At 36.2% G+C, this 13,576-nt stretch overlaps 1 protein-coding gene across 1 annotated transcript in view; it reads left to right on the top strand.

Moving 5' to 3' along the window:
* The window catches only part of LRP6 (LDL receptor related protein 6), a 182,230-nt gene that overhangs the window by 21,639 nt on the left and 147,015 nt on the right, over positions 1–13,576 (top strand). The window contains exon 2 of the mRNA XM_043561954.1: positions 5,593–5,986. Within this exon, the coding sequence (XP_043417889.1) occupies positions 5,593–5,986 (394 nt within the window). The remainder of the gene's footprint in view (positions 1–5,592; positions 5,987–13,576) is intronic.

The raw sequence follows: 13,576 nt of genomic DNA, 5'->3' as shown, positions 1-13,576 counted from the left end.
CGTAGAACTGAAGAGAGTTTGGGCCTTGCTCTGGGTTAACCTTTGGCTTAAGGGAATGTTGTGGTTGGTTTGATCTATCTAGACTGCTAAAACTTTTTCCATTATCGTCAATAAGGCTGTTGTGCTTTCTTATCATTTGTGTGTTCACTCTAGTAGTACTTTTAATTTCCTTCAAAAGCTTTCCCTTTGCATTCACAACTTGGCTTATTGGCACAAGAGGCCTAGCTTTTGGCCTATTTCTGCTTTTGACATGCCTTTCTCACTAAGCTTAATCACTTCTAGCTTTTGATTTAAAGTGAGAGATGTGGGCCTCTTACTTTCACTTGAACACTTAGAGGCCTTTATAGGGTTATTCATTGGCCTGATTTCAACATTGTTGTGTCTCGGGACCTGAGGAGAGGGAGAGACACAGGGGAATGTCTGGTTGGTGGCACAGTCAGAACACATAAAACACTTATTGATTTTGTTGTCTTTGTGGGTACAGTTTGTGGTGCCCCAAAACAATTACAGTAGTAGTATAACAGGTCACTGATCAAAGATTACCATAACAAATACAACAATAATGAAAATATTAGAAATATTAGGAGAATTAACCATAAGGTGAAGTACATACATGAAGTGAGCAAATGCTATAGGAAAAATGGCGCCAGTAGACTTGATGCAGAATTGCCACAAACCTTTAATTTGTAAAAAAGGCAGTATCTGCAAAGTGCAGTAAAGTGCAAAGTGCAGTAGGGTGAGGTGTGTTCCCTTGTGATGAGCCAAGGAAATTGCCTCTGTAATCTCCACTGGAGGAGTCAAGGGAGAATAGAAAAGGCCTCACAGAATAGCTGGGAATATTCCTGCTCAAGAGTTAGGGTGTGATTCTCTACTCAAAGAGCCAGAGAAAAAAATTTCTTGGCTGGAAAATATCAAAGGACCATGTTGCAACAGACTAGATGTATGGAGCACTGATTCAGGAGTTGAAATTGAGGAAAGATACATGAATTTCTGGCCCAGGAGAGAAGTTTACATAGCATTGTCAAGGTAGGGATGGTGTATGTCCGTAGTTGAAGCCCAGTCCTCATCCAAGTCATGTCACCATACCAGCGTCAAAAATAAATCCCTACTTAGGATGACACTTTATTTGGAAAGACTGTTGTGATGCTCTGACCATGAGGTACGTAGGTATCTGAAAATCAAATACCAAAAGGCTTTTCTCTTATAGATACAAGTGAATAGTGCCAGCAGGATCTTTGTGGGAGAGTGGGATAAACTGGTGGGAGTGAGCAGATGACATGACCGTGGTAATTTAACAGATGTTTTTTTCTGTGGTCACCTTATGCTCGGAACGAGTCCTTAAAAGAGGATGTTCTGCATTGTCTTGCTTAAGCTGAGAGCTAGCCAAAGTTTAGCAGTGCGTGGCGAGGAGGTAAACTTGACTAAACTTTGGACAAGTCAATAGGTAAGAAATGGGCATTTGTGAGCCCTTGGCCAGTACTTAATGTAAAATCCTTTTGGGTTAATGGCAGATATATTGGTTCTGGAAAATACCTTTTAGATATTAGTGCAGGTTCTAGAAAATATCTATTCAATATTAGTAAATATGTTTACCGTATTATTGTCAGGCAGTAAACTCTGCCAGGGTTTGGGGATAAACTTAGTTATAAGATATTGCTGCTGTTCTCAAGGGACAGAGGTCTTGGTTGAAATAGTAAATGTGTTTTTAAAAATGCTAATATCAAATACATGGTAAAGACTGTAAGGTCTCAAAGAAGGAAAGCTGAGGCAGTAGGAAAGATTGATGGAATAGGTAAGGTTTAAATCTGGCCTCGAAGAACTTGCTTGCTGGGATAATGAGAGAAATATGGAGTATGGAAAATGAATACACTGTGGTGATGTAGTGCTCACAGTCTGTTAAAAACCAGTTTGTATGATCCAGAGGCTATGAAAGTAAGTTAGAGTCATAGGTAGAAGTCACCTGGTGGTGGCCTGAAGTATTGAGCCTTTTTTATTTTAGGCAAAGGAAATCAGAAAGCTTTTTGAGTGAGATAAAGCAGAAGTATTTGAGGTGGAAAAGGATTGGGAGAGTATTGAGATCACTTACTATTAGTTTAGGTGTAAGGTCATGAAGGTCTAGAGTAGGATAGTGGTTTTAAAAATGGAAAAGAAACAGATTTAAGGACATGCTAAAGAAGGATCAGCAAGACAGTAATTGGCAGACTGGGGGAAAAGGGAGGTGTCAAAGAGGGTACCAGTGAGATTAGAAAATGGTATTGTCAGTGTACCAGTGAGATTAGAAAATGGTACTGTTGACTCTTGAAGTGTTGTTTTGTTTTGTTTTTGGTGGGTTGGGGGGCAGGTGATGAATTGAATTTAATGGCTAGAGGAGATAGCCAACAAGAGGTTATAGGTCCAGTAGTGAAGATTAGGCTGGAGATGAAAAAATTACCTGAATAGAGTTGCTTTATTGACCAGGTGAACTTGGCTTTCTCTACTATACTTCTGCATTTCAGGAACAAGAAAGAGAATCTTGGGGATATCTATAATTGAGAAGTGGGGGGGGGGGAGATTTGAAACTAAAAGGCAAATGAAGCATGACCAGAAAAATAAGAATAATAGCGTAGTATAGTATAAGGAGAACATTGTGTATAGGTAGAGCTATCGTCAACACTGTTGAATGCTAAAGAGAGGTCAAGAATAAGGACTGAGAAAAGGCCATTGGATTTGGTTAGGAAGACTTGGAGAGAGTAGGATTAGTTGAGTGATGGGTGGAGAGTTACTGTAAATTAGAATAAGAGGTGGTGGTATGAAGTATATTCAATATTGTAAGATTTTGTGGTGAGGAGAAATACAATTCTCTTGGTGGTAGCAAGGTTAAGGATATTAAAGTTTTTGATAGCAGGGACCTGGCAGGAGTCATTGAAGATCTAAGAAATAGGGAATAATCCATAGAGCAAAGTTGCAGAGAGGAAGTAGGGAGGCTGAATCAAAAGTTTTGCTTTAACCTTAAAAAGGAGAAAGGGTAACTTGTCATTTGAGACTGTGGACAAGATAAAGGAGGATGGGTGGGACATGTGGAGATTTTTGAGAAGTTTAAATTAAGTTGTTGGGGATATATGACATTTACCTTGTTAGAGTGAACTCTAGGATTTCCTTTTAACAGTTCGTAGGTTTAAGTATAGTTCTTTATTTCTTTCTGTATTTTTTTTTTTTTAAAGATCTTATTTTTAAGTAATCTCCACACCCAACATAGGACTTGAACTCAACAATGCTGAGATCAGGAGTTGCATGCTGTAGTGACTGAGCCAGCAGGGGTTCCTAAGTATAGTCCTTTAGAAATCTTAAACAGTACTGCTAAGTTAAAAGAAGTTAACTTGTTCCTCACCCCAACCTTCTTTTATTCCTCTTGTACTTAGGCTTCTGAAGCCTTAAATGGTCAGATGGGTTCTTTGGATTTTGTAGACCACATGTTCAGTAGAAATGTTTGACTTGAAAGTCATAAACAGACTTACTATTACTAGATTTAGCTGATACTTAATGCCATATGCAGATTTGGTCCACAGTTTTCCAAAGATAGTACCCAATAAATATTAGATTATTATCAGTTTTGGACTTTAAATTATAAGTGCTCAGACTTAGCCTTGTGCAGCACTTGGCATTGTACCCTTCATTAATAGAGACCCTTTTCCTGATTTTTTGAATTGGCTCCTAGTATGAGGGGCTCAATATAAGAGAGTGCACTGGACACTGTGAGTACTGATAAATCAGTGTGATGAATGAAGGCATGAAATTAGTTAAAAGTGAATCTGTGAGGGAGATTTATAAATTTGTCAGTAACAGTATCAGATGTACAGAATAAGCAGAAAGAGCTCTTAGTCACTTTTAAAAAAATCTATCCACCCATTTGTTTTTGACTAAGAAAGTTGAATTTAAGCTTTGTTAGAAGGGAAATTCATGTTATACTTATAGATGAAAATAGTGGATTTTATAACTCCATTTGGCAGCCATAATCCATAAACTGGCTTAAACATCATTTTTTTTCTTTATGCTTTTTTGAGCACCTTAATTTTTTGAAATTAATTTCTTAAAAACGAGGTAGAATTACTTTTAAATGGTATGTGGTATTGGCTTTGGATGACACAGTTTTAGACCTTCAGTAAGTAATTGTGGGAGAAGATTATGTAGATTATTGTATAATTCTGGTATTATTTTTCCTTCCTCATTTGTCTTATCTCAGCCTTTAGATCTGTGCTATCCAATACGACCACTTGTCTACTTAAATGTAAGTGAATTAAAATAAAATAAAAGATTTGATTTCTTAGTCATACTAGCCATGTTTTGGGTGCTTCCTAGCCACATGTGGTCAGTGGGTACTGTATTGCCCAGTCGAGAGTCTATTTCTATTATCATAGAAAGTTGTGTTGGATAGTTGTAGTCTAGATCTTTAATTACTAATAATGCCTGGAAAGTAAATATCAGGAACTTGGAATAGATACTTAAAACACCCCACACCATGGAATTTATACAACTTCAATCCTAACAAAGTCAGCCTTCTAAAAGTTAAATATTATTTCTTTAGGATAGCCTTTGTATTTAATTTTGGTCTTAGGCCTTACTCAGAGGTCATTCTGATAATAATGTAAGACAGAATAAAGTAGTTGTGCCAAGAGCTGTCTCTGCCAGACTGTTTCTTTAACAGCTTAATTAAGATATAATTGATGATACAATAAATTGTGCGTATGGAAAGTATAACATTTAATAAAGTTTTGATATGTATATATCTCTGGAACCATCATCATAGCCAACCTAATATATCTATTACCTACAGGTTTCCTCATGCCTCTTTATAATCCCTCCCTGTATAAGCCCTGTTCTTTTTTTACCCTCTCTGTTCACCTCTAGACAATTGCTGATTTGCTTTCTGTCACAATAGAGTAATTTGAATTTTCTAAAATCCTGTATAAGTGGAGTCATGCAATCTATACTCTCTTTTTTTTGGTCTGACTTCTTTCACTCTCCATAATTATTTTGAGATTCACATATTGTATGAGATTCTATATTACATGTACACATAATTCATTACTTTTTATTGTATGGATGTATCACAGTTTGTTCATCTATCTGTTGATGACTGCTACTGTTGATAAGCTGCTATGAACATTTATGTACAGGTCTTTGTATTGACATATGCTTTTATTTCTCTTGAGTAAATACCTAGGCATGGAATGGCTGGATAATATGGTAGGTTGTATGCTTAACCTTTTAAGAACTATTTTCCAAATTGGCTGCACCATTTTACATTCTCCCCAGTAGGGTGTGAATGTTCCACTGGTTCCATCGTTGCAAATTCTTGGAATGGCCAAGCTTTTTAATGTGACAGACTATTTTAACCAGAAAAGACTGTCCTAGGAGAATTAATTCCTTGTTCTTGCAACTTTTTGTATTTAAGTGCTACAAAAATAGTATTTTGTGAAAAGATTTTAAGACAGTCTTCTACAGATTTATTTACTCTTATTTTTGATAGTATTTGTTCATTAATGCTGATTTGAAACTCAATTTATGAGAGCCATTACATTTCCTTTCTTACTTATTTCTCTTTTTTTGTTCTAGCGGCCCCTTTGTTGCTTTATGCAAACAGACGGGACTTGCGATTGGTTGATGCTACAAATGGCAAAGAGAATGCTACGATTGTAGTTGGAGGCTTGGAGGATGCAGCTGCGGTGGACTTTGTGTTTGGTCATGGCTTGATATACTGGAGTGATGTCAGCGAAGAAGCCATTAAACGAACAGAGTTTAACAAAACTGAGAGTGTACAGAATGTTGTTGTCTCTGGATTATTGTCCCCTGATGGACTGGCATGCGATTGGCTTGGAGAAAAATTATACTGGACAGATTCTGAAACAAATCGGATTGAAGTTTCTAATTTAGATGGATCTTTACGAAAAGTTTTATTTTGGCAAGAGTTGGATCAACCCAGAGCTATTGCCTTAGATCCTTCAAGTGGGTAAGTTTTGTGCAATGTACAAAGGCTGTTGCATCTCTGTTTCCTGGTTTCTTTCTGCTAGCATAGACTCCTCCATCCCCAAGAGAAAAGAGGTCAAAAACCCAATTTTAGATTCTTTGAGCTTCTTTTCAAGTAGACTTGAATGTGGAAGATTGTGTTGTGTTCTTTAAGATGTTTCTGTAAACAGTTTTGTTTCTAATATCACTTACGGGACAGCAATATATAGAGTTCTTGGTTTGTTTTCTACATTTAATAAGTACAAGAGGGTAATTAGAAGAAGAAGGAATGAAGACCTAAAAGAGTAGTATTCATTTATGGATCTTAAAACTTTCATTGTATATGCAATCATTTTGTAGTACTAGTGTTTTTTTAATTAAACTCTGAACTATTATTTAATAATTTAATATGCCAGTATTGAATGAACAATAAAAATTAAGTTGTTAACTCATTTCTAATTCAAGAGATTTGCTGTAAAGATTTATTTTCTAATGAGAAGGGAAGCGTAAAGCCAAGGGTAAATCCTGTTAGAAAATGTGAACTGTGTCATTATATGCTTCTGTTACTGTGCTTCACTTCTACCATATACCATTCCTTGATACTTGTTTATTGAATATGTTGTCATGCCACCTGTCATGGTAGGGGTAGATAAACATCTAAACATGAACCTGAAATGAATTACTAGTAATTTAAAATCTAAAGATAAATAACCTGCAAATAACCATTTTAACACTTTGTTTTCTTTGACTTCCAAGTATGTTGGAATGTTTTAAAATTCATTTATAGGAGTGCTTGGGTGGCTCAGTCGGTTAAGCGTCCGACTTCAGCTCAGGTCATGATCTCATGGTTCGTAAGTTCAGGTCCCTTGTTGGGCTCTGTACTGAAGGTCAGAGCCTGGAGCCTGCTTCAGATTCTGTTTCCCCCTCTCTTCTGCTCCTCCCCTGCTTGTACTCTGACTCAGTATAGTGAAACTTTAGGATGAGAAGTCTGGAACACACATGTAATTTTTATGTGTGTGTATTTATATTTATATATATATATATGTGTGTATGTGTGTGTGTATTAAAATTGTATAATTTTCAGAGGGGCATTAAGAGGTATCTGCTAAAGTCAGGATGGTCTTTTATTTTTAAAAAAAAAATTTTTTTTTCAACGTTTATTTATTTTTGGGACAGAGAGAGACAGAGCATGAACGGGGGAGGGGCAGAGAGAGAGGGAAACACAGAATCGGAAACAGGCTCCAGGCTCTGAGCCATCAGCCCAGAGCCTGACGCGGGGCTCGAACTCCCAGACCGCGAGATCGTGACCTGGCTGAAGTCGGACGCTTAACCGACTGCGCCACCCAGGCGCCCCAGGATGGTCTTTTAATAAAGCATGATAAAATACAGTGGTTCTAGTGGGAGGAAAAAAGTATTGAGTGGCCCAAGGAGGAGGTCACAGATGTTGGATATGCAATAAACTGTACAGATCGAAGAATTTGGTTGTTGAGAACTTGAAAGATATTTTTGACAAATGGAATCTGTGTTTTTCCAACAGAGTTTGAGAGTCTCAGTGTTGAAATGTTTGTGAGGTTACTGCTTTATAGAGCATACAGGGTTTTTGGTGCTTTCAGTGGTCATTAGGGAACTTTGGTGAAAAGACAAATAGTTCTTAAAATTTTTTTTTTTGACAGACTTAATTTTATAACTGTAAGGGTGATGATGGCAATTTAGCCAAATATCCATTAAATAGTATGTTTAGAGTTCTGCTTTTTGTGTTCTTGTTGGGGAGAAAGAATATCTTTAAGGATTTGCAGTGTATTTAAAGACAGAAAACTTGGGAGAGAGAACTTTCCCTTCTTCAAAAGCCTGTTTACTTGCATTATGTAGTGTGTAAGTGGAGAGGGGAAGAGTGTTAAAAAAAATTGGAAGGGCCACAGAGCTCTTGTGGAGGATGGGTAGATAAAAGAGCTTGATTACCACAGTTCTGGAGCAGCATGTAGATCATTTCTATAAGGAATAATACGATAGTACATCATATAAGGGATAATGTGACGGTACATATTCAAGGGAGCTGAATTTATAGGTAACTCTTCACTCAGGATTTGATAATTTAATGATTAAATGAGTCATTCTCATTTTGTGCCCTAAAGCTGATCAGCTTTACTTCTGGGTGTCACGTCTGATAAGTATCTAGGAAGTAAGTTTACCGTATGATTAAAAAATACATTAGAGTTTTTCTGTGGCTAACTTCCCAGTATTGAAGATGAGAAACCACCAAAGACTCAGCTGATCAAGAATATTACTGGAAGAATCAATAAAACTGTGCTTTGAAGGTAGACAGTAGTGTTATTTAAGCTTCTAAGGGATGTTCAGTGAAGGCGTAAAGTTTGCTCAGACACTCAAATATTTTTTCATTATTTTTGAAGGTTGTGCTTAGTGTTGCTTATGTGTAGGAGTGTGTATGTAAATTTACTCCCCCTCCCATTCTTAAAATCTTTTTAATTTTTGGAAAGTTATGTGTCATATGGCTATTTTTAAAATTACACAACTGGAAATAAATAGAATGCAGCCAAATGGTATACATTTGGTAGTTAGCACGATGGAGTATAAAATTATATTTTAAACTCATGCATTTAAAAATATATTCTATCAGTCTTCAGTGTTGATCTTAAATTTATGTTAAGGATTGTGGTTTTACTGGAAAAGTAATTTTAGATTGAGTACATCACTTACCAAACAGAAGAGATGATTTCCAGATTTATTTTTGGGGGGAGAAATGAAGTTTACTTTCCAGAGAAAGTACATGAAAACAGTGCTGAAGAAAAATGTAGGCCTTATCAGAGTTCCAGTATCCTGGGTTATGGGGTTCAGAAGAGCTGACTGAGCTCTCTCACATCAGCTTATGTAAAAGGAAAGCTATTGAATGACTGGTATTGTTTGAGCCCTGGGAACTAGTGCAGACATCTGCGTGCTTTCGGATGTATGGAGTTCTTTGTGTGATCAGTCCGTTTAGCCTAGACTGAAGGAAGATTTTTATTTCCCTCCTAAATTTGGCCTCTGTTAGTCTGAGATTTTTTTTTTTTTCTTTCTTTTGAGTGATGGCAGTGTAGAATTCAGAATAAGGGGCAGGAAAATGTGTGTATACAAATTGTTCCAGAAATGAACAACCATAGTTAGAGAAAGCAGTATCCTTACTTTATAGGGAGAGATATTCCTGACTGTGTGGCTGCTCTAATTGTAAGTTCCTTAGTCTGTTTCACAATGACTGTACTAATCTTAGTGATGTTGAGGGCCAGCTGTTTCAGGTACACATAAAGCAGTTTTAAGGGTTTTTTGTTTGTTAAGGATCTGTTCATATTTCAAATCCTTTTGGATATTTTTGAAACAGTTAAGCTTTAGTGATTCAGTCTGAAGTGAATTCATACTGAACCACTTTGAATGATACATATTTTTAAAATATATTCTTATCATGAAGAATAATATTTATAGTACTAAGAGCTCTGCTTTAAAAATGCTTGCAGAACTCAGTGGAAAAAGAATAATGTATACTTTCCTCAACAATTATATACATTTAATTGTCATATCTTGAGTATGTTTAAAAGTATTTTCTACACTGTTTTGTTCCAGGTGACAAAAATCATTCCTGCCACATAGAAGGTGTTCAATAAATATTTAAAAAAATTTTTAATGTTTATTTAATTTTGAGAGAGAGACACAGACAGAGCAGGAGTGGGGGAGGGGCAGAGAGAGAAGGAGATACAGAATTCAAAGCAGGTTCCAGGCTCTGAGCTGTCAACACTGAGCCCACTGCGGGGCTTGAACCCATGAACTCTGAGATGACCTGAGTCCAAGTTGGCCGCTTAACCAACTGAGCCACCTAGGCACCCCAATAAATATTTTTTGAGTGACTGGATTTTTTATTTTCTTTCATAATCCTTTTAGTTTTCCTTGTTAAGAGGAGAAAATGTTTTCTAAGCAAATGTAAATTTTAGCATCATCTCATGAATTCTACCTCAGTATGGTTTTTATTATAATTTCTTACTTAAAACATAATAAGGTTTTTAGTTTTTTCAATTCAGTTCATCAAGATTATATTTTATGGAAATATAAAAGTCACTTATAAAGTCACTTATAAATAGAAGTCATTTTATCTTTTTGGACTTCAGTTTTCTCATCTCTAATACGATGGGTTTCTTTCAGTTTTGACATTGTTTAAACTTAAAAAGTGAAGATATTTAAATAAGTACTCTATATCAATTAAAAATTTTTTACTTTACAATTACACCTTCAAGTCCATAATTTAGTGTATGTTACACTTAGAATTATTTCTGCAGAACAGATTCTTTTTAAAAATTTTTTCTAAAGTTTTTTTTTTTTAATTTTTTTTTTTTCCAACGTTTATTTATTTTTGGGACAGAGAGAGACAGAGCATGAACGGGGGAGGGGCAGAGAGAGAGGGAAACACAGAATCGGAAACAGGCTCCAGGCTCTGAGCCATCAGCCCAGAGCATGACGCGGGGCTCGAACTCATGGACTGCGAGATCGTGACCTGGCTGAAGTCGGACGCTTAACCGACTGCGCCACCCAGGCACCCCGCTCTAAAGTTTTTTTTAATGTTTGTTTATTTTTGAGAGACAGAGAGAGAGAGTGCACAAGTGGGGGAAAGGCAAAGAGAGAAGGGGATGGAGGATCTGAAGTGGGCTCTGTGCTGATAGCAGAGAGCTCGGTGTGGGGCTGGAACTTGTGAACCTTGAGATCATGACCTGAGCCAAAGTCAGATGCTTTACCGACTGAACCACCCAGGCGCCCCTTTGCAGAACAGATTCTTAAAACTTGTTTCTACTGCTCTTATTGCATAGGTCATCACACTCAACAACCCCCCCCCCCTTTTTTAGGGCTATTCGACTCATAAAACCAGTTTGTCAGTTCTATGTGATGTAAATTGGAAAATACTGTAAACTGTCAAAGGTTCTTTTTGTTTGAAGAATGAAAAAGATAGCAAATTACTTTCAGGCAGATTATATAGGTTAAACATATGTTTGGGTGGTGAGGTTTTGAGATTACTACCCCAAATTTAAGAGAAACGTATTAGAAAAGCCACTAATCCAGGAAATCTGGATTATTGGTTTGGCTTTACCCGCCTCTGGGATATGATGCAAGGTCCTTGAAAATGAAAAGAAAACTTTTTAAGAATAAGTAAGTGTGTGTGTATATGTATATTTTCAAATGTTAGTGTAGGGCTCTTTACTTAAAAAAAAGAAAAATCTTAACCCACATCCAATTTTTACAAGAAATCTTAATCCCATCCAATTTTTAGTTCTTTATGTCTACTATTCTTTATGTCTACTATCCATTACCCTTAGATTGAGTTTTAATTATGTAGTCAAAATTTTTTTATGTCCTTTATCTCCAGGCTCACTTTTATTGAAGGAATATTAAAAAGGAATATTTGCAGTATAACTAAATGACTTTACCTAGCCCAGTCTCTTAATAGTTTTGGTTTTTCAGTAAACGCTTTCCTTGCTTGCAGCACTGACCTTTTAATTCAGCCTAAGCAGAAAGAAGAATAAAATTTTGTGAGAGTAAACAACAGGATACCTTTAACTGTCTGTATTTTGGTGATCTTACGTACCCTTGCTGTATTCCACTGTGACTGGCTCTTTAGAAACTACAGTAAATTATTTTTAACTGGCACCAAGTATTTGTGCCATTGAGCCTTTAAGATTTTGGAAGGAGTTTGCCAGAGAGCTGATTTGTGAGGTAGGAATAAAATGATTGTCTTTAGTCTTTTTCGCATTATTTAATATTGATACTGTATTTCTTTCAGAAGTTTTTCTCTTAAGACTTCCTGATTTTTATACTCTTTGGTTTTCCTATCACTTGGACCACTCTTTTCCTTCCTTCACTAGCTCTTGAGATACGGAATAGTAAAAGTGCATCATTTTCTTTATTCTTTCCCTGAGATTATATCCATTTCCATAGCTTTTGCATAGAAGCAGATAGCCAATTATGCTAAAATAGAAAGCTTCATACTAGTCTTTGCTGTAAAACACTGGTTCTGTGTATGAGGGATCTTGCTCCATATCTCAGCAACGTACAGTTTTGAAAGATGTCCTGCAAACTGGGGGAGCCTATTTTCTACCCATTAAATCCTAGAACTGGTAGGAAATCTTGAGGATCTTATAGCTAAAGGCCTTCACTTTTTGGCTAAAGAAACCAAGGCCTTGGCCAAAATAAGAGACAGCTAGATTCTAATTTACATTTTTTTTTTTTTTTTTTTTTTTTGTAATTTGAGAGAGAGAGAGAGAGAGAGTGAGCAGGGGAGAGGGGTGGAGGTGTGGGGGGAAGGATGCAGGAGAGGGAGAGGGAGAGAGAGAATCTTAAGCAGGCTTCATGCTTGGTGCAGAACTTGATGGAGGGCTCAGTCTCACAACCATGGGGTCATGACTGACCTAAGCTGAAATCAAGCGTTGGACGCTTAACCAACTGAGCCATCCAGGCATGCCAAGACAGCCAGATTCTTAGCTGAGATTTTCCAGTCTCACATTTGGTGCTTTTTTTCTTCATGAAAAGCATCTTGATAAAGCTGTGTTTTTTGTTTTGTTTTGCAAATTGAATTACTTTAAAAATGCAACATGGTAGCTTTATTTAAAGAAGGATTTTTGTAAATTCTTTGTTTTTTAGATTTATACCCTATCATTTTTTATTTTACCATTGCTTTTTGCATGCACTTAGTCCACTTGGGTTCAGCTTCCTTCTATTGAAGTATGTTCTTCAGCTTTTTTTAGCAAAAGTTGATTAATTATAAATTCTTGGTCTTCATCTGAAAATGTATTTAGTTTGCCCTCATTTGTTAGTGAAAATTAGTTGATTATAGAATCTGGGCAATAGTTATTTTCATTCAGTTGTAGGAGGGTCTTATGATTTTAATTGTTGCTATGAGAGATCTGTTATTTTCTAATTAACATTGTGGCTAAGTACTTTATCTGTTTTTTTTTTTTTTTCCCCTGGTTCTTTAGAAGCAGCCCATAAGCATCTCTCAAGTTTTGATATTTTGCAGCTTTTCCTACACTGTCTAGATGTAGCTCTATTTTTTTTTTTTTTTTTTTTTTTTAGTCCTGCTTAGAACTCATGTTTGTAAAATCTATTATTATTGTTTGGTAGTTCTAGAAACTTATCATCCATTATTTTTTACTTTTCCCTCATCATCCTTAGAATCCTTTGGAACTCCTTTCTGCTCCATGACTCTTAATCTTGCTTTCATAGCGTCTCTTTATTTCTCTGGGCTAGTGTGTAGTTTATTTTTTTACTTGTCTTCCAGATAACTAATTCTTTTCTCAGGTGTGCCTAATTTTGCAGTTTAATGAATCAATTGAGCTTTTAATGTCAGTGACTATGCTTTTCTAGAAGCTCTTTGTACTCCTCATTTAAAAGACTTATGAGAAAATGTCAGCCTACATGAAAGTAGAGAGAATAGCATACCAATAATTTTAGACTTATAAAAAAGTTACAAAAATAGTACACCCTGCATCCCTTAAGATTAACATTTTATTTAACCATAGAACAGTTACATAGACCAAGAAATTAATGTTGATATAGTACTGTATCTCTG

Source organism: Prionailurus bengalensis, chromosome B4 (assembly GCF_016509475.1).
Source record: "Prionailurus bengalensis isolate Pbe53 chromosome B4, Fcat_Pben_1.1_paternal_pri, whole genome shotgun sequence".
Classification (NCBI taxonomy): Eukaryota; Metazoa; Chordata; class Mammalia; order Carnivora; family Felidae; genus Prionailurus; species Prionailurus bengalensis.
This window is presented reverse-complemented; position numbering and strand designations above follow the sequence as displayed.